Source organism: Cladophialophora yegresii, assembly GCF_000585515.1.
Source record: "Cladophialophora yegresii CBS 114405 chromosome Unknown aczIN-supercont1.5, whole genome shotgun sequence".
Classification (NCBI taxonomy): Eukaryota; Fungi; Ascomycota; class Eurotiomycetes; order Chaetothyriales; family Herpotrichiellaceae; genus Cladophialophora; species Cladophialophora yegresii.
This window is the reverse complement of record NW_006913049.1, coordinates 2,367,532-2,385,309: the sequence shown is the minus strand read 5'-3', so window position 1 is coordinate 2,385,309 and position 17,778 is coordinate 2,367,532. Positions and strand designations below refer to the sequence as shown.

At 54.4% G+C, this 17,778-nt stretch overlaps 5 protein-coding genes across 5 annotated transcripts; all 5 read left to right on the top strand.

Moving 5' to 3' along the window:
• Positions 1–241: 241 nt before the first annotated feature.
• On the top strand, positions 242–1,970 carry A1O7_07589 (uncharacterized protein; the record flags this gene model as incomplete). Its single annotated transcript, XM_007761586.1, has 2 exons — positions 242–550; positions 606–1,970. The coding sequence occupies 2 exons, from the start codon at positions 242–244 to the stop codon at positions 1,968–1,970; spliced, it is 1,674 nt and encodes a 557-aa protein (XP_007759776.1).
• Positions 1,971–3,197: 1,227 nt separating this feature from the next.
• Positions 3,198–6,070, top strand: A1O7_07588 (uncharacterized protein; the record flags this gene model as incomplete). Its single annotated transcript, XM_007761585.1, has 2 exons — positions 3,198–5,636; positions 5,699–6,070. 2 exons carry the CDS (start codon positions 3,198–3,200, stop codon positions 6,068–6,070), a joined length of 2,811 nt encoding a protein of 936 aa, XP_007759775.1.
• Positions 6,071–7,273: 1,203 nt separating this feature from the next.
• Positions 7,274–8,902, top strand: A1O7_07587 (Ca2+:H+ antiporter; the record flags this gene model as incomplete). Its single annotated transcript, XM_007761584.1, has 3 exons — positions 7,274–8,431; positions 8,484–8,693; positions 8,747–8,902. The coding sequence occupies 3 exons, from the start codon at positions 7,274–7,276 to the stop codon at positions 8,900–8,902; spliced, it is 1,524 nt and encodes a 507-aa protein (XP_007759774.1).
• A 1,129-nt stretch (positions 8,903–10,031) lies between these two features.
• A1O7_07586 (1-phosphatidylinositol-4-phosphate 5-kinase) lies at positions 10,032–13,044 on the top strand (the record flags this gene model as incomplete). The annotated part of the gene is made up of 2 exons (XM_007761583.1): positions 10,032–12,185; positions 12,238–13,044. 2 exons carry the CDS (start codon positions 10,032–10,034, stop codon positions 13,042–13,044), a joined length of 2,961 nt encoding a protein of 986 aa, XP_007759773.1.
• Positions 13,045–15,748: 2,704 nt separating this feature from the next.
• Positions 15,749–17,665, top strand: A1O7_07585 (uncharacterized protein; the record flags this gene model as incomplete). The annotated part of the gene is made up of 1 exon (XM_007761582.1): positions 15,749–17,665. The coding sequence occupies one exon, from the start codon at positions 15,749–15,751 to the stop codon at positions 17,663–17,665; it is 1,917 nt and encodes a 638-aa protein (XP_007759772.1).
• Positions 17,666–17,778: the final 113 nt, after the last annotated feature.

Genomic DNA, 17,778 nt, shown 5'->3' with positions numbered 1-17,778 from the left:
TCCCGTTCACTGCTTGCTTATTCGTGAACTGATTCTGCTACGTCCCCATTCTTGAAGCGCAGGCCGCCAGCTCATCCCTTTCCAGTAACCGAGTGTCGTTTGTTCACTTATCTGCCTGAGTCCTCTTATTTTCTGCCGCCTGGACAGAGGCTACTGGCGTGTCCCCTCAAGACTGCACACGCTTCTTCACTTCTTCCACTTTGCTATACTCGAAGCTCATACAGCTCGTGCCACTTTTAAGATGACACTGAAAGAAGTCTACCAGCGGTTTCTGGAGCTGCCTAATCGTCTCAGCCTGTCCGAGACTGCCTCACTCTACTACGTTACCACGCTCAACACCTTCTCCTCGCCCAGCGACATTATCCGCCACCTCGAGTCGCAAAACAAAAAGGTTGTCCGGACTAGAAATGCGAGAATACTGTCGGCCGTGGAGGGATCCAACGCGCTTGCGCTCGAAGTAGAAACAGTGCTGGAATTTATCGCAGGCGGAGGTACCTACCTACCAGGTCTAGAGAACTTCATTGTGGACAAAATTGCAGTGATCCCCACGGTAGGGACGGTTGATGCCCAATCTCATGCCCGAGACTGACTGAGTGCGCATCTAGACTCACATCGTCCACTTCGACAGGGAACGGAAAATCTCCCAGATTCGCGTTTCTTGGGATCAGGCATCTCTGCTGAAACAGACCGAAGTGATTGGTTCAAGAGGCCGGAACTGGCCTGTGTTTGACGGCAAGGAACAAATTAGGCTCATCAACACCGGCTCGAATGCCATGCCAGCAGTGCCCGAATTGCCAACCAGTCCGCGAGGTCGGTCTGAAAACCAAAGCATTTCCTCGTCCCGCAATGTGTCGCCCAGCAAGAGACATATTAAAGACCCTCACGCGAGCCTCGATCTCTTCTCTCCAAAGCCGATAGACGAGAATGAATGCGTCCTGAGCCCAAATGCCGTTGCGCCACGGGCCTCAGCGAGACCTCCCCCGCGCGAAATGAGTGAGCTATTCGCCGCAGGCCATGAAGATCACGCGCCCGGCTCGCCCAAAAAGGTTCCCACCGAACCAGTCATTGCACCCAAAGCTGGCAGCAGCCAGAAGTTCTCCGCTCCCCGCCTCTTTACCGATGATCGCGGTGAGCCAGCTGCCGTCGGATACAAGTCCAACCCGGCCAAATACAACCACTTCGACCTGGGAGACCCGGCAGATGATGACGCTTTCCAACATCAGCAACCTGAACCCAAGCCGAGAGCACCAATTCCGATGCGAGCGAAGACCAACAAGAACAATACCCAATGGGATTTCTCCGACTTCTCAACACCGCAGAAGGTTGGGCAGAAGGTGCGAGATCAGGATGTCGTCCATTTCAGCCTCGACACCGCGAACAATGACCTCGAAACTCCGGGGAAGAGAGTTGAGGCTAAGCCACGTCCCGACAACGAGAGTCACTTCGAGTTGCAGGATGATGGAACCCCAGTTGCACGTCATGTCGTGCCAAAGCCCCGGAAAGACGCGGAAACCCATTTCCAGTTGAAAGACACAGCAACGCCTGCCCCGAACCGGACAGCCGGCCGCCCCACGAGCTCAAGCAGTCGCATGGGATTGTACTCAAATAATGTGTTCGACGAGGATGAGGATGGCAGACGACAGGAAAAGGCGCCGTTGTCGACCATCACGAACAAGGCCCATCGAAGACACGACTTTGATAGCCACTGGTCGATGACAGATGACTCTCCGGCGAACGGCAAGACGAACAATGAGAACAAGGCCATCAGTAACCATCGCAAGAAGCCGTCACAGATGGACACCCACTGGAACACTTATGATGAGTCGCCCGACCAGTCCAAGAGAGCCCCTACGCAGACCGGTCTGAGAAAAGGGATGGAGAGCCACTGGAGCATGGGTGGAGGGGAGGAACAGACGCCTGGCGAGAATGGTAGCAAAACCAAAGCGCAGAAAAGCTTTTGGGACTTTTAGGCATACCGTGCAGTGATAGCCTCAGCCACTGCGCTCGCTGACCGAAGTCTTGGACGAGGTGGTGCTCCGTAGTGATCATGGACTACGCCAGTACGCGAGTGTCAGACGAGGGGCCACGGTTGGCATGTCCATCATGCTCGTACTGTTTAGTGTTAGCATAAGGCAATTAGTGGTGATGAACACGAGCACTGAATAGGCCACATAGAATGAATGGGTTTGTACTCCGTGCAGGCCATTAAGACCCTACAGGCCCTCGAGACCCCCAAACCCACTACCACAGCAGTAAAGCTCCCTCCTGTCACCCACCTGTGGTCAGCGATGCAGCCTGACATCATGGTCGACGATTTGCGTTGATCCGAGGACGCTGCATTACGCCGTCCAGGAACGCGGGCTGCTAACGAGTGAGAGCAGGCCGTGCGGGCTTAAGGCGCCCTAGAAAGTTCCCTCTGAGTGCCCGTCTCGCTGCTGGAATCGCCATCTCTCCATTTCGCTGCGGCCCCCGCATATGCTACACCAGCCAGTGAGTCATCGACGGCCCGGCCGGCGTATCAGATCGTCGTCGGGAACCGTGATCGCGCTGCGTGCAGCCTCGGGGCGGGCTGCCCACATCTCGCGCTGATAAACAGCGCATTGGAAGTTGCCGTTGTAGCGGCGCACCATTTGTCCGCCTTCAAGATTGTCTCCTTGATTGGAGTTGGACTTGCGACTTGGCTCTCCGTCAGTCGAGTCGCTTACGAGTGACCACGGCTGAAGGGTCTCTGCCTAACCTACTTCCTTTCTTCCACCACTTGTTTGGAGCGGTCAATTGCTCTTTGCGATTGATATTTGCTTCCCCAGTCTGACTACTGTTGACGCCGTGCCAGCCGTCGACAGTTGCGATTCCGCAGCTGGAGCCCTCAAGCGCTCAGGAACTCTTTCGCGTGGCTTGCACGTGCGCTTGCCCATTCGCAGATAATTCCTATTATATCCGAACATCCACTTTCCCCAGGCTCCTACTTCCCATCGTTCTTAATCGCGCTCCCTTTACGTTGACAAGACCGCGCATTCGTAAGCTCTGCGTGAGTTTAGTCTGGCGCTCAGGAACCTTGGATAGGTATTGCGGCGACCAATTCTGCTGGCAAGAACTCCCTAACATTACTTGCGCGCCTCAAGGGAATCGCGGGGTTAACAAGCGCAATATTTTCGTCGAGCGACAGCAAGGGCGGATACCACGAGAATAGTCGCACAATGACGCCCACACCTCCCTCCGCCGGCACGTCGCATTCTGGCGCCTCTCCTGACCAATTCCGAGTCGTGCGCAAACGCAATCGCATCCCCCTGTCGTGCGCGCCCTGTCGACACCGCAAGTTGAAATGTAACCGGCAATCACCATGTGATAACTGCACGAAAAGAGGTGACACTGCCTCTTGCACATATGCCGCTCCTGCGGCGAGGAAAAAGGGCAACCATAGTCAGAATTCCGCCAACGGGACTCCAGATGACATGCAAAATCGAATAGACCGGCTGGAAGGCTTGGTGCTGTCGCTCATGACCAATGGATCCCAAGCCGTTGGTCCAGCCGCTGCTCAGCAGGCTCTCTCAGCAGGAGCTAGCTCTATCGGCAGTGGCTCTTTAGGCCCAAATCTCGATATTGAGCTGGATGACAGTGGGATGATGGATGATGATGCTGATGGCCAAGAACCCGAGAGCGAGACGGATGGCGTGACAAAGAGCTTCGGGATCTTAAAGGTGGACGCTGAAAGGCAGAAGACGTTCTATGTTGGTGAAGCTCATTGGGCGGCTTTGCTCAACGAGATCGGAGAGGTCAAGAACTATTTCGTCGCGCACAAGAAAGAGTATGAGGCGCAGATGGAGAAAGTCGAGCAAGCAAGGAAGACCATGGGCACGGATGTGGGCTCCGGTCCGGCATTGCTATTTGGCTCTACAGTCCCACCGAGTCGAGCCGAGATTCTCGCACAGATCCCCTCCCGGTATATGGCGGATATCTTGATCGGGCGTTATTTCAACACCTTCGACCCCGCAACCCATATACTGCACGGTCCCACGTTCCAACGGCATTACAACCAGCATTGGATAGATCCATCGAAAAGCTCGATTGTGTGGATCGCCATGTTGTTTGCCATGATGCGCCTGGCGATGTTGTCGTACGGTCGAGAAGGGGACGAACCACCTGAGTTTCGAGGCAAGTGCCAGGACCTTGCGAGCAACTTCCGCACGCAGATGGCACATTGCCTGATCACCGCCGACTACACCAAACCCCACAACTACATCATTGAGACTCTTATCTTCCATTTGCACGCGGAGTACACCTCCAATCGGGACGCGGAAGCCAGTGTCTGGGTGTTAGTTGGCATGATTGCCCGCCTGGCCATGCGGATGGGCTATCATCGAGATGCGAAGCTCTTCCCCAACCTCAGTCCGTTCCAAGGGGAAATGAGACGTCGGGTGTGGACGTTTGTGCGAAGCGCAGATCTTCTTTTCTCATTTCAGGTCGCCCTGCCATCAATGATTCGCATTGGAGATTCAGATACAGAGCTGCCTCGGAACATCTACGACGATGAATTCGGTGAGGATTCGACGTCTCTCCCAGCACCCCGTCCGTCTTCTGAGGCAACCCCAATCTCTTACATGATAGCGAAGGGGCGACTTGCCTTTGGCTTCGGGCGGGTCTTGGAGGAGATCAACGGTGTCCAGCGGAAGGGATATGACGAGATCCAGAAGATCGATCGTGGGTTGAGAGATATTTACGAGAGTATTCCTGACCATCTGAAGCTCAGGCCGATGGCAGAACAGACTCTTGCGCCGATTTCGCTGATCATGGCTCGATTCAGCTTGGCAACTGTCTATCACAAGTCCCAATGCGTCCTCCACCGTCGGTACATGAGGCTTGCCAGAAACGGAAACCGATACATGCACTCCAGGAGACAGTGTTTGGACTCGGCTATGTCACTGTTGAGCTTCCAGGCCATTCAACATCAGCAGAGTCGTGAGCGGGGCCGGCTGAGAAGTCTGCGCAACCACGTTAATTCCTTGACTGCGCACGATTATCTACTGGCTGCTACCATTGTGTGCATGGACCTCTACAACAGCCGGGAACGTTCAGGCAATGATAACGACGTAAGCACGCCGAGTACTTCTGTCAGTGGCGGCAGTATCAGCCAGGGGAGCAATATGTCGACCGATGGCGCCTATGTTCCTGGGCTCAGTTACACTCGGGAAGATCTTGTCCGAGCACTTGAGGAGAGCCGCGACGTATGGATGGACAACCGCGACCTGAGCATAGAAGCATACAAGGCTAGCGAGCTCTTGAACGTGCTCCTGTATCATATCAAACTACCATATTCACCTAGCCATCCTCAGAATGCGCCACTTCCCGCAGCGAACCAGCAACCTCAGGGTTCGAACAATGATGAGCAGAACGCGGCTATGACTTTGGGTATGCTTCAAGCTGGAGGGATAACGAGCACCGGCCAAGGAGGGACTGCGTCGAATGCGGCCTCTCCAGGTGGCCCGTGGGACAAGGTTGGTCTGTACGCGAATCTCAACAGCGAGCAATTCAATCCTGGCCTCTTTGGAGCGGCGAACCCAGCAAGTCCGTTCGGAGGTGGATTGTTCAGCGGACCCATAGGCATGGCGAACTTGGACCAAGGTATGAATCTGGACTGGGTAAGTTATGATCATGGCACTATTACCGGGCTCATCTTTGGTATGGGCTGACGTCTCTACAGGAAGCCTGGGATCAGTACATGCAGCCATCGAATCTTTCCCTCGATCCAGCGGCGAGTTTGTGGTCGAACAACTCGCCAAACAACAATCTCTTCACCCAAACATCAGCACCTGACAACACCGGGGACTCATCGTTCGGAATATCCGGCACTGGCCCCAATTTCTATCCACAAAATATTGCGAGCATGGTGAGCGGACCGACACCAGACCAGAAATTCGAGGGCTCCCAGCCGATGCCGAATTTGAGCGCGAATTCGGCGCCTAATGTTGGCAACGAGAACAGCGCTGGCGAGGTGTTTATGGGGGTGCAGAGTCCTCAGCCAGGCGGAGTTCCGAGCTGGAAATGGACGATCATGGGTGACCAGAAGAAATGAGAAGAAATGAGGGCATGGCACTGGAGAGGTGGTACCGAGTTTTGAGATACCCGTTGGATTGTAACGATAGCTCTGATGGAATTTGGAACGCGACGGTTGGAAACGGGATTTTAAAAAGAAATGATTATGGCGATTGATATCTTGTGCTTGCTACCTAAGTAGACTAGGTATGAGGCATGGAGAAGTATGCATTAGGGTACCAAGGTCGACACGGGAATTGAAATCCTCTCTGAGCCTATCTCCCCTTCATGTCGGTGTCCCCCGTTCTGGGTGTTTCCCCTTCGTTGTTGGCCAATTGGCTCGCCATGTGCAGGGGTCGAGACCCAGGTCCTTCCATTCTTGAAAAGCTGGACAGTGATGAGGCCAAGCCGCCAGGCATGCATCACTACGTCAGTCGCTGCTGGTGTTGGAGCTTTGTTGACACCAACGTGCTCCTCAGCTTCCTCTGAATGTACGCAAATCCCGTCTCTGAATGTGTCCTCTTGTTGCCTGGTGTACTGAATCTAGTCGACATTCAGCTAAATGAAAGAATAGGATATGAAAATGGCATGCAGGAGGAGGAGGTTTGAAAGGTTGAGTGGAAATTGAAACGGCCCTCTTCAGCTGGCAGCTCGCAGTACTTCCATTTCTAGCCTTGACGTGTCGCGCCGAGCCTGAATCTGCCCAATTATCTGGCGTCGGGATTCTGAAACGCATTTCAGCCGTTTCTCATTTCTCCACAACCTCGTTTCCTAGCTGGCCATCCCAATCCCTGAGGGCAACACAAACCCAAGGACAAGCCTTTCACAAGCCAACAGAAGCTGAGGGCCAAGCATCCCCTTCCAAGGCCATGCTTGAATTGCTTGAACGGGGCCAAGCGGGAGTTGTCAACTCCTTCCAACTTGGCAAGGTGCCTCATGCGTCTCCTTAAACCAGTTCTTGTCGTTGCTTAGCGCCCCGTCACATCTTCGCTTTCGACCTCACTCACTTTGCTGTCGACTACGAATCTTCCTTTCCGTTTGCTCCTCTTTAATGAGTCTCACTTTCTCCTTACCCGCAATGCACCTGTGATACGGACTCACCGTGGAACCACGTCAACTCTTCTACCCCCTCAGGTTACATCGACTCTCCAACACCATTACTGGCCCCTCCCATTGAGTACTTTCCCAGAGACGAACCGACTCCCACTTGATCCCACCCCCAAAAATTACCTACACTTACATCATGGGCCTATTCAACCGAAGGGCCAGAGCGGCCGCTGCGGAGAATGATACCGCTAACACCAATGTCGCCGAAAAGCCCGAGGGCACCGCTGCTCCCGCTACGACCGGTTCCTCATCTGCCCCGTCCAACGACGGACTTCTGCCTCAATATAACCACAATGGTCATGAAATCACAAAGGGTGTCCATCCAGACGGGGAGAGCGGTCGGAGTTGGGTTCACCCCATTGAGATGTTGAAGATCATATGGAAGTCATCCTGTACCGCCTCGAGCTGGGTCAACATCCTGTGGCCATTTGTGCCTGCGGCAATTGCTCTCCATTTCGTCAAGGGCAACCACCACTTATGGACCTTCGCCATCAATTATATCGCCATGGTCCCTTGTGCCAACTTGCTTGGGTTTGCAGGCCAGGAGTTGGCGCGGAAGATGCCAAAGGTAGCCGGCATACTGATTGAGACCACTCTGGGCTCCGTGGTCGAGATTGTGCTATTCATGGTCTTGATTGCCAAAGATGACGGCACTGGCGAGATTGGGCACGGAAACAAAATCGTCGTGATCCAGGCCGCCATTCTTGGGTCCATTCTCACGAATCTCTTGCTCTGTCTGGGATGCTGCTTCCTGCTCGGTGGGCTGGTGCATAAGGAACAAAAATTCCATGCCGTGATCAGTGAAGCTGGGTCGGGATTGATTTTGGTCGCTGGATTCGCCCTGATGATCCCCAGTGCCTTCTTTTCCTCGTTGAGAGGCAGTACGGTCCCAGCGGGCGAAGAAGGGTACACTGACGTACAGCTGCGGAGCGACACCCTTAACATCAGTCACGGCGTCTCCATCATCCTCATTGTCGCCTTCCTGCTCTACCTTGCGTACAATGCCCTCTCGCATGACAACATCTTCCAAGAAGTGCTCGAGGCCGACGAGGAAGCCGACATTGACAGACACCGCGACTTGAAGAAAGCGAAGCTAACCCTGTCCGAATGCGTCGTGGCCATCGTAGTGGCGCTGACGTTGATTTCCTTGATCGCGGTGTTCCTCGTGGAGGAGATCGAGTATGTGGTTGAGAACGGAGTGCCGGACAACTTTCTGGGACTTATACTTGTGCCATTGGTGGAGAAGGCTGCTGAACACATGACTGCCATCGACGAGGCGTATGACAATCAGATTGTGAGTTGTGTCCTAGAGAGTCGCTTACCACCATGGCTAACAGGGGTTGTAGAACTTCGCCCTCTACCACTGTCTCGGACCCTCAATTCAGACTGCTCTGTTTAACGCACCACTAGTCGTCATTGTCGGCTGGGGCCTTGGTAAACCGATGGATCTCAATTTCGAGATCTTCATGGTGGTGCTCCTGGTCCTGTCTATCCTGGTGGTTGGTAATTTCCTCAGGGATGGATCCTCCAATTACCTCGAGGGCGGCCTGCTTGTGGTATGTGCTTACCCTGAGCCATCTGAAAAAGCCAGTTGCTGACTCTAATTCAGATTGTATACATTATCATTGCTCTCACCGCCTGGTATTATCCGAATGCCGAGTTAACAACTTCGAATGGGCGTTCTGGCGGGACAGAAAGCGACGGTGGGGCGGAAAGCGGCACTGAGGCACTGGTTCATGTCGCTAAGATGCTCATGAGAACTTGAGCCATGGACATCGCCCTCTGGGAAGGATTGGTGCCGCGTGGGGCGAGTGGCCCATGGTCTCAGCCGGGAGAATTTGTACACTCGGATACGGAGTACATGTGAGCAAAAGTGCGGATACGACAGCGAGGCGTCCTGGTGTTACAGCTATGGGATCTGAGCTCATGATAGCGAATCCTGCTTGTTTGGAGCTCGGAGAGTGCTCTCGTAATAGTTAATAGATCCTTTCAAGGGACAAATGGCTGTTGTGGAAATCGACGATCCTGAATTCCTAGTCGGCTTGAGTCGAACCGTGCCCAGAGAGTCACTTGTTTGCTCCAACTTGTGCAGGTCTCAAACGACGAGGCTGGCAGCTTAGCGAGGCTATGTACGTCACGATCGGCCTCGCTTCAAAGGGAGGTGAGCAGACATTGCGGGCCAAGCTGCCAGGTTTAGGCGAAGCAAAGTAAACTGCGTACGTGGCGCGTAGCTGGTAGTTATCTAAGCTTCACGATAGAGCACGCGCATAACGTGTATGGATGCTGTCAATACACAGATTATGGGACTGGCATTAAAAAGGGGGAAGGCATTTCGGAATGGCTGGTCCCATGCATAGAAATAGAACTGTGGCGGCGTACAGGGATCAGGAACGGGGACAACGGGCTGTCTATGGGCCAGAATCCGGGTGCCTCGGTGCCTAAAAGGACTCGTAGGTCTGGGTTGTCAGGGCGGGCGGGCACCTCTCGGCGCATTGCTGCCAGTAATAACCAGCGCCAGGCGTCAGACAGTCTCGGACGGAGGACTGCGAAATTGGGCATGTCGTCAGATGCCGCCAAGCCGAGCAAGCGCAGACGACGCAGAACGGCCGCAGTGCAACAACACAGTTCGCGCTTCAGTTCAGTCGAGTCCAGTTCGCTCCAGCTCATAGCAAACACAGTGCAGATACGACGCAGCAGATTCAGAGTATACACTGATCTCGGAGCATAGCTAGTCTTCATTCACCCCTTCAAGCTAGATTCCCGTCCACCCGTCAACCGCACCGAACCTCTGTCATCCCCCGAGTCATGTCCTCCGGACATACCACTCCCTCTACCTGCCGGTGACCTCAAAACCAATGCGCGCCCTTACACTCTCCTCTTGACTTTTGCCGGAGATGCCATCTGTGGCCTCGGAACCTGCTCTAGCTGTTGTCTCGAACAGCGTCAACTCCGCCTCGCACTCGCCCTCAATTGATGGCCCTCCCCGAAAGTCGCACGACAAAACAATCAGCGGTGTCTTTACCTATACCAACGGAACAGACGTTGAGACGCGGCTGCCCGACCACAGGCTGGATCAGCTCAAGAACATCAGGAGCAACACCAGCCATGGCTCCCTGACTAATGGCAACGTCAAGGCGCCGCCGAGGGATCGATCACATTCGAAAGCCAGCGCCCATTCCGTAGGGAGCAGCGGCGCTGCGGGGAAATATACAGACAATCTGTCGAGGAGTCCGGGATCGTCGGAGGGAGTGTTATCGAAGTTGTCCACTGTCGAAAATGCTACGGACCAGAGTGTAGAATCGAGCAATGGCGTCCTCGGACACTCGTCTCCTGGAACAGCGACTCCAGATCTGGCCAAATTGAGGACGAGTATTCCCCCTGCAAAGCCCGACTACGATCCCTACCACATGGTTACTGCTTCCACTGTCCCAGACTCGGCACGCCTCGATGGAGCTGCAAGCCCGGGCCCGCGAGCAGGGCCTGGCCCGTCCTTTTCACGATTCTCTTCTCCGCCTGCCATGTCTCCAGGTGCTTCCATACAAGACCGACATCCCGACCTCTCGCCGCACCCCGAAGCCCCTAAACTCGTCCATCGTCATACCTTACAAGTTCCGAAAACAGGCGGTCTCGGTGCGGCAGTGCGTAACTCCCGCGATTTTTCGTTTAGTGGAGGACCGTCAGAAGAAGCACTTTCTACAACCACTGGCCGGTTTTCTCCGACCCGGGAAAACTTCGAGGGATCGGCCGTGAGGCATAGGAGGGCATCACTCGGCCTTGTTCGTAGGACAACTCGGTCGATGCAATCCGAAGCCCACGTGGATGAAGTCCCTCCTGACGAAGACGCCGCCCGTTGGACCGAGCTGATAAAGCAGAAAAGAGCGAGCAGACGGAAGAGGAAAGAGGACGAGGATGACGACCGCGTCATTGTGGGAAAGAAAGTCGAGGAAGGTCATGTCAACTGGGTCACTGCCTACAACATGTTGACTGGGATTCGATTTACTGTGTCGAGAACGAATGCGAAAATGGACCGAGACCTGACAGATGCCGACTTCGACGCAAGACATAAGTTCAGTTTCGATATTACCGGAAATGAATTGACTCCGAGCGCCAAATACGACTTCAAGTTTAAGGACTACAGTCCTTGGGTGTTTCGGCATCTGCGGGCCATCTTTGGACTGGACCCCGCCGACTACCTTGTCAGTCTTACCAGCAAGTACATCCTGTCGGAGCTGGGCAGCCCCGGAAAGTCGGGCTCCTTCTTTTACTTTTCACGCGACTACAAGTATATCATCAAAACCATCCATCATGCCGAGCATAAGCTGCTCAGGAAGATATTAAGGGACTATTATCGTCATGTGGTGGACAACCCAAACACGTTGATCAGTCAATTCTATGGTCTACACCGGGTGAAGATACCATATGGTCGGAAAATCCACTTTGTTGTCATGAACAACCTCTTCCCACCGCATCGAGACATCCACCAGATGTTCGACCTGAAGGGTTCCACCATTGGCAGGGATTTCAAGGAAGAGGACTTGGCCAACAATCCGAGAGCGACCTTGAAGGATCTGAATTGGTTACGGAGGGGATACCATCTGGAGTTCGATGCCCGAGTGCGCCAGATCTTCCTCGATCAGATGAAGAGAGATGTCGCGCTTCTGCAAAGGCTTCACATTATGGACTACTCTCTGTTGGTCGGTATGCACGACCTGGAAAAGGGTAATGAGGAGAACCTACGTGAAACCACTCTGCGGGTGTTTCAGCCTGGCGGCGAAAGTCACGAGGACGATTACTCGGCACCTCTGATTCGGACGCCCTCCCGACTCGAGACGGCGAGAAAGGCCCGAGAGCTGAGGTTGACGCTCAAAAAGGAGAAGCCGGTCCCTATGGGCCTAGTGAATGCTAAGATGCCTACGGAGATGGCTTCTGATGATGGGAGGCGTGACCGAATCTTCTACAGCTTTGATGGTGGGATCCGTGCTACGCATGAGGATGGTCGGGGTGGTGAATCGATATACTACCTTGGCATCATTGACTGTTTGACCCACGTAAGTTGCACTGCGTTCTTTATTACTATTCCCTGGTTGACTTTCCGTATAGTACGGTATGGTCAAAAGAATTGAGCATTACTGGAAGGGCATGTCAGCGCCGCGTACACAGATATCAGCCATCCCCCCGCAAGCATACGGAGAAAGATTCATCAACTTCATCACCGGAATTACTATGACACAAGAAGAAGCCCAAAGACGAGCGACACAGGAGAGTCGTCGAACTGGGGAACAGTTAGCGGTACAGTCCCCATCCGCCGAGAACCTTGGTAGGCCATCAGACGCCACTTCCCCTATAGGCCAGTCCCCTGCCGTGGAAAAGACGATGATCAAAGCACAAAAACAAATGGACAAGGCGACGTCCTCCGAGAAGGGTCGGGGTCAGAGCGAAGAGGAGAAACTTGATCGAACATTGAAGACGGCGGAGGACTCTCGAACGGCCATGACTTTACCCGTTGTGAGCGAGTCCAATGAGAGCCAAGAGTCCAGCAGGAACCAGAAGCGGGCGCTGAGTCCACCAGACGAGACTGAGGAGGAACGACAGGAAAGGACTCCATCGCAGTCGCCCTCGGCACCGACTGCAGGTCTTCGCAAGGTCTCACCTTCCACAGTGGCGACGGGTACAGATATGGTGGGGGACGATACGAGCGTATCAAGTCCTCAGACCCAGACCGTGGACTTTGAGCCGGAGTCTCGGAGCGACGATGACGATGGTTATTCGAGGCGAAAAGACTTCGACGAGTTGAGCAAGAAGCCGCCACGCATAGCGAGCGATCTGATCCAGCCTCATTCCCCGCTTGAGGACAGTATGTTCAAATCGTTGGATCATCAGCTGAGGGAGCCTGCGCATGGTTCATGAGCGCGACACGAGGATCTGGGATGCAAAAGTTCTGCCAGACCAAGATAGACAATTCCCTTTGTTTTTCACGGCGAGGCCTGATGTGGCGTGCATTCACAGACGAAACAAGAGGCTATTGCAAAGGATGCTCAACCTCTGATCGATATTCCTGAGTCACATTCCCCTCAGATCGCGGATTTTCTGGAGAAGGGGGAATGGCCTACCACACCAAAGGCAGCGAAAGAGGACGTGCCTAGACAGCCTCCGAAAGCCATTCGATAGAGGACGGGGCCGCATTCGCCCCTCGATTCTTTTATGTCTTCCTGTCGAAAATAGCAGCAGGATCATTGGCAGGATCAGAGCCTGAAACCAACCATTGAGCGAAGGGGCGGAGATGGGGTCACTTTATATCTGTTCAAATCTCGAGGGCGAGCAAGCTACCTTAGACCGTGCCTGGCATCTACCCATCCTGCGAGCATCGTAGCGAATAATCCTACGTTAAGAGTACGTAAACCCCACTACAGAGCAATGACTGACGTCTTTCGATGTGGCCGTAAGCCTCATGATCTTCACAAGACCTGTGGCTTGACCGTGGCTGTGACGACTGGGTGCCCAATACGAGGTACGAGGTACGTAGCGGGATGCTGCAGCCCCGAAAGAAACAAGCTCATCCATCAATTAACGTTTAGGCGCTAAAAGATCTTGTTTTTGGCTAGGCGCCGCCTAGTGCCGCGTACTGTACGTACTCACTGCATGACGTCGTGTCCAGACGCCGGCATGAGCCGGGACTGCTGAATTGTGTAGGTAGTGTGTGAGTACGAAGGATGCTGTGTATATATAGTATACCGCCCTGCCATCCGTAGGTGCCCTGGTTGATTGTTTGTTGCCTGGGTAATAACACGGAGATCACTTTGACGAGAGAATCCCCTATTCGCACCAGGATATCCGCACATCGATAGCGACACGGGCTTCGACTTTGTTTTCGACTTCGACATCCATCAAACATCAGACAACGGAAATCACGACTCGCGCCCTCGCAACCGCATAATTCATTGCTCGTACAGAATCTTCATCTCGATCAAAAAGTCCGTCTGTCCTGTCGGGTCACCGTACGTTAATTACCTTGTACTCCGTCCCTTTGAGGGAATCTGTGCAAGGAGCACACACAGACACGCATAATAATCTTCCCGGATGGCCCGCGCGGCTTCTTCGACGGTAAGTCTACAATATACCACACTATGCTAGTAGCAGGTACACTACACTCCACCAGCCAAAACATAATACACAGAGCACAGTACATCATCGCGAATGCATCCACTGCGCTGCACTTCATACAGTCCCGCTGCGGTGCGCACATCACGGATACACATCACATTCCGTCACACCACATACCGCCACGCACGCATAGAGCACAGTCACTGACACCCAAGTAACTCACTCGCTCACTCACTGACTCACCTACTAACTACTGTGTATAATTAGAGCGACGTCCTTCTCTACTTCCTCGCCCTCTTCCTCCCTCCCTTGGCCGTCTTTCTCAAAACGGGCTGCGATTCGAACTTCCTGATCAATATCCTGTTGAGCATCTTGGGGTGGATTCCTGGTGTCATTCGTGAGTGCTGAATGCTCTGCTTTGTCCCTTGCAGTGTGTTTTGGGTTTTCGGGTTCCCGACTCCAGTGCCACTCCGGCTCGCACCTATTCCATGCATCCGCTTGTCTTGGGAAATATCCTCCGCCTGTCTTGAGAGATACCCAGCCCGTCTTAAAAGATTCCCATCCTCGATCTCGAGAGGTTCTCTGGCTCTCATCTACTCTACCCGTCCGCCCGCCTTGAGAGACTTCCACCCTCCCCACCCATCCGCTCGTCTTGAGAGATTTCCCTGGCTGACAGCTAATCGTCTGTGCACTAGATGCATGGTGGGTGATTTCACGGTATGAGAGGCCGGCGGCTGTGATTGTCACGTAGCGGTCCTAACTAGCGGCCACCGGACGAGGTACTTACGGATAACTACTCGGCGTCTCGGAGAGGAGTCAGTCGGGGATGATGGTGGGTGGATTACCGGAGGTGAATAGTGAGTGACGGAGCATAAGCCGGTACAGCGATCGAACACACAAACGCAAACAGCAGAGAGTAATGGTAGGATGGATGGTGTGGGGTTGACCCCGGTGTTGGGTGGGAACGGACGCCTGGAAGCCTGGAAGCCTGGAAATTTGTTTGACGCGTACTCTGTACTTCGAGGGGAGTATCTATACAGTACTTAACGTGCTGCATGATAGCCAATGCGTCTATCGAGCGATGGCTTCGTAACGGTCCCTGATCAACCACGCTTGTCATGACACGACTGTTCCAAAGGAGGAATTGGTTGATCATCACTCCACCGGTCCGACCGAGCGTTCATCTTGCCCTTGTGAACAAACCATGCAGCACCCTCTCGATCATCCCTATAAGCGACCAAATTGATCCCAGTATGATCAAATGGACCAAATGGACCCATGGACCACGCGGCGTTCATAGATGTACGCGATTTGATAGTTGAGTTTGTGTCTCGCTCAAGTAGCTACTCATGTACAGTACTACAGTAGCACTGCTGCTCTCGGCACTTTCCCCCTCCAGTCGTCACACTTGACCTCCACCCCACCTCCTCCACACACCATGGTCACTAGCATCTGTAATGTGATGAACTTCAAACGATAAGCAACCGCACTCGGGTCCATATCCCCTAATATGGCTGATGAGAGGAAGAACGGAGGCGGTGCCGGGGGCGGTTGCTGGACGTGTCGCCTCCGCCGGAAGAAGTGCGACGAGGGCAGACCCAGATGCCGAAACTGCACGCTACTGGAGATCCCTTGCCACAGTGGCGCCGTCAAGCCAGATTGGATGGATGGGGGCACGAAACAGAGGGACATGGCTCAGAGGATCAAAGCCCAGGTGAAGCGCGGCGCGGATGTGCGGCGAGAGAAGCAAACAACGACAGGCCAGGGTACGAGTACGAGTACCTGTTCAGGAGAAGGCGGGAACTTCATCCTCGAATCAGGACGGGCCAACGGCGCACCGAGACTTGAAGACTCGGATCAACGCCACGCAATGCGGCGGCCGCAAGTGTCGACACGAGAAGCAAACACTGCTCGGCCGCCTCCGCGCCAGATCGTCGGCTTGAACTGGACCACGTCGGTGCTCGGCTTTCTCGACGCCTACGAGGAAGTCACCCTTGACGACGACGACCATCTCCCGATTCTGGCGCGCGGGCGCGACTTCGAACTCGACTTCCTGATGAAGTACCTGGACTATGTCTTCCCTCATCAATTCCCGTTCTACCGTCCGAGCTTGCACGAGACGGGCCGGAGCTGGGTGCTGGCCCTCCTGCGGCGGAGCAGAGCGGCCTTCCATTCGGCCATGAGCCTCAGCGCCTACTTCTTCACGTTCACGCTGATCGACCCGTACCCGGGCCAGCATGACGCGTGTAAAGCCCAGCTGTGGGCCAAAGTGGGCAGCCAGACGGATATGTGTTTCAAGATGATCCAGCGCGACATACGGGCTTTGAGCGATCGTGGTGCTCGGGCGACGCTCGTCGAAAAGTCCCAAGTCATGGAGAGTATTGTCCAGGTTTTGCTTTTCGAGGTCACGCTGGGTAGGTCCGCCAACTGGAACCTGCATCTGACGCCCGCTCTCGCGCTCTTTGACCAGATCTGGCAGAGTGCCAGTTTCAGTACTGCCACAGAACTGCCGGGATCTAAACTGCTGGCCGTGCTGGATACAATGACGTTGAGTCTCCAGTTTGGTCTCGAGCACGACGGCGGGGGAGGCGGCTACGTTTGGAGCCCCGAGCAGGCCGGGTTCCGGTTCTTCACGGGGCTCTTGGTCTTTATCGATATCATCGCTAGCACTGCGCTTGAGCGGGCACCGTGGTTAAGTGAGCGACATGCACACCTTCTTGCCGATCGCGACCGTGGGGTGCCTGTCTTTGGCGCCGTCACCGTCCAACTGTCCGGTCTGGTTGGCTGTCAGAACTGGGTCCTCCTCGCAGTCAGCCAGGTAACCCTGCTGGACGTGTGGAAGAAGGAGATGAAAAGGACGGCGAGATTGTCCATGACGGAACTAGTCGATCGCGCGAGCCACATTGCTCGGACGCTGCATGATGGGGTTTATCGCCTCGATCAGCAGCAGCAACAGCAGCAGCCAACTCCAAGCCTCCGGAATGATAACCCTCTCGACTATCGGTCCTTCTTCGAGAGCCGCCCCGCTACGTCCCCCACGCCATCAACCAATTCGACAAAGATCTGGGCCCACGCTGCACAGATATACCTCGCGGTCGTTGTTTCAGGATGGCAGCCGTCCAATGCAGAGATCCGCGCTGGCGTGGCTCGCGTGCTCGAGCTGTTACGAACAGCCGACTGCTCGACCCACCTGAGAACCCTCGCCTGGCCGCTCTGTGTTGCAGGTTGTCTGTCCGAAGCGGGCAGCCATGAGGAGCAATTCCGGGACCTTTTCACGGGCATGGACGAGCTCAGCATGGTCGGTGCATTAGGCGAGGCTCGACAGGTCATGGAGAAGGTGTGGGAGAAGAGAGAGAGTGTGAACCATGACACGTGGGATCTAGCGGCTTGTTTCCGTATACTGGGCGCGCCTGTATTGCTGGTGTAGGGTCCCAAAAACGATGAGGCAAGCAGCATATATTTTGGAGTTGATTGATCCATTCTGCTTGCCCTGCTAGCCCTGCTAGCCCCTGCACCGCACAATACAGCCCCAAGGTACCC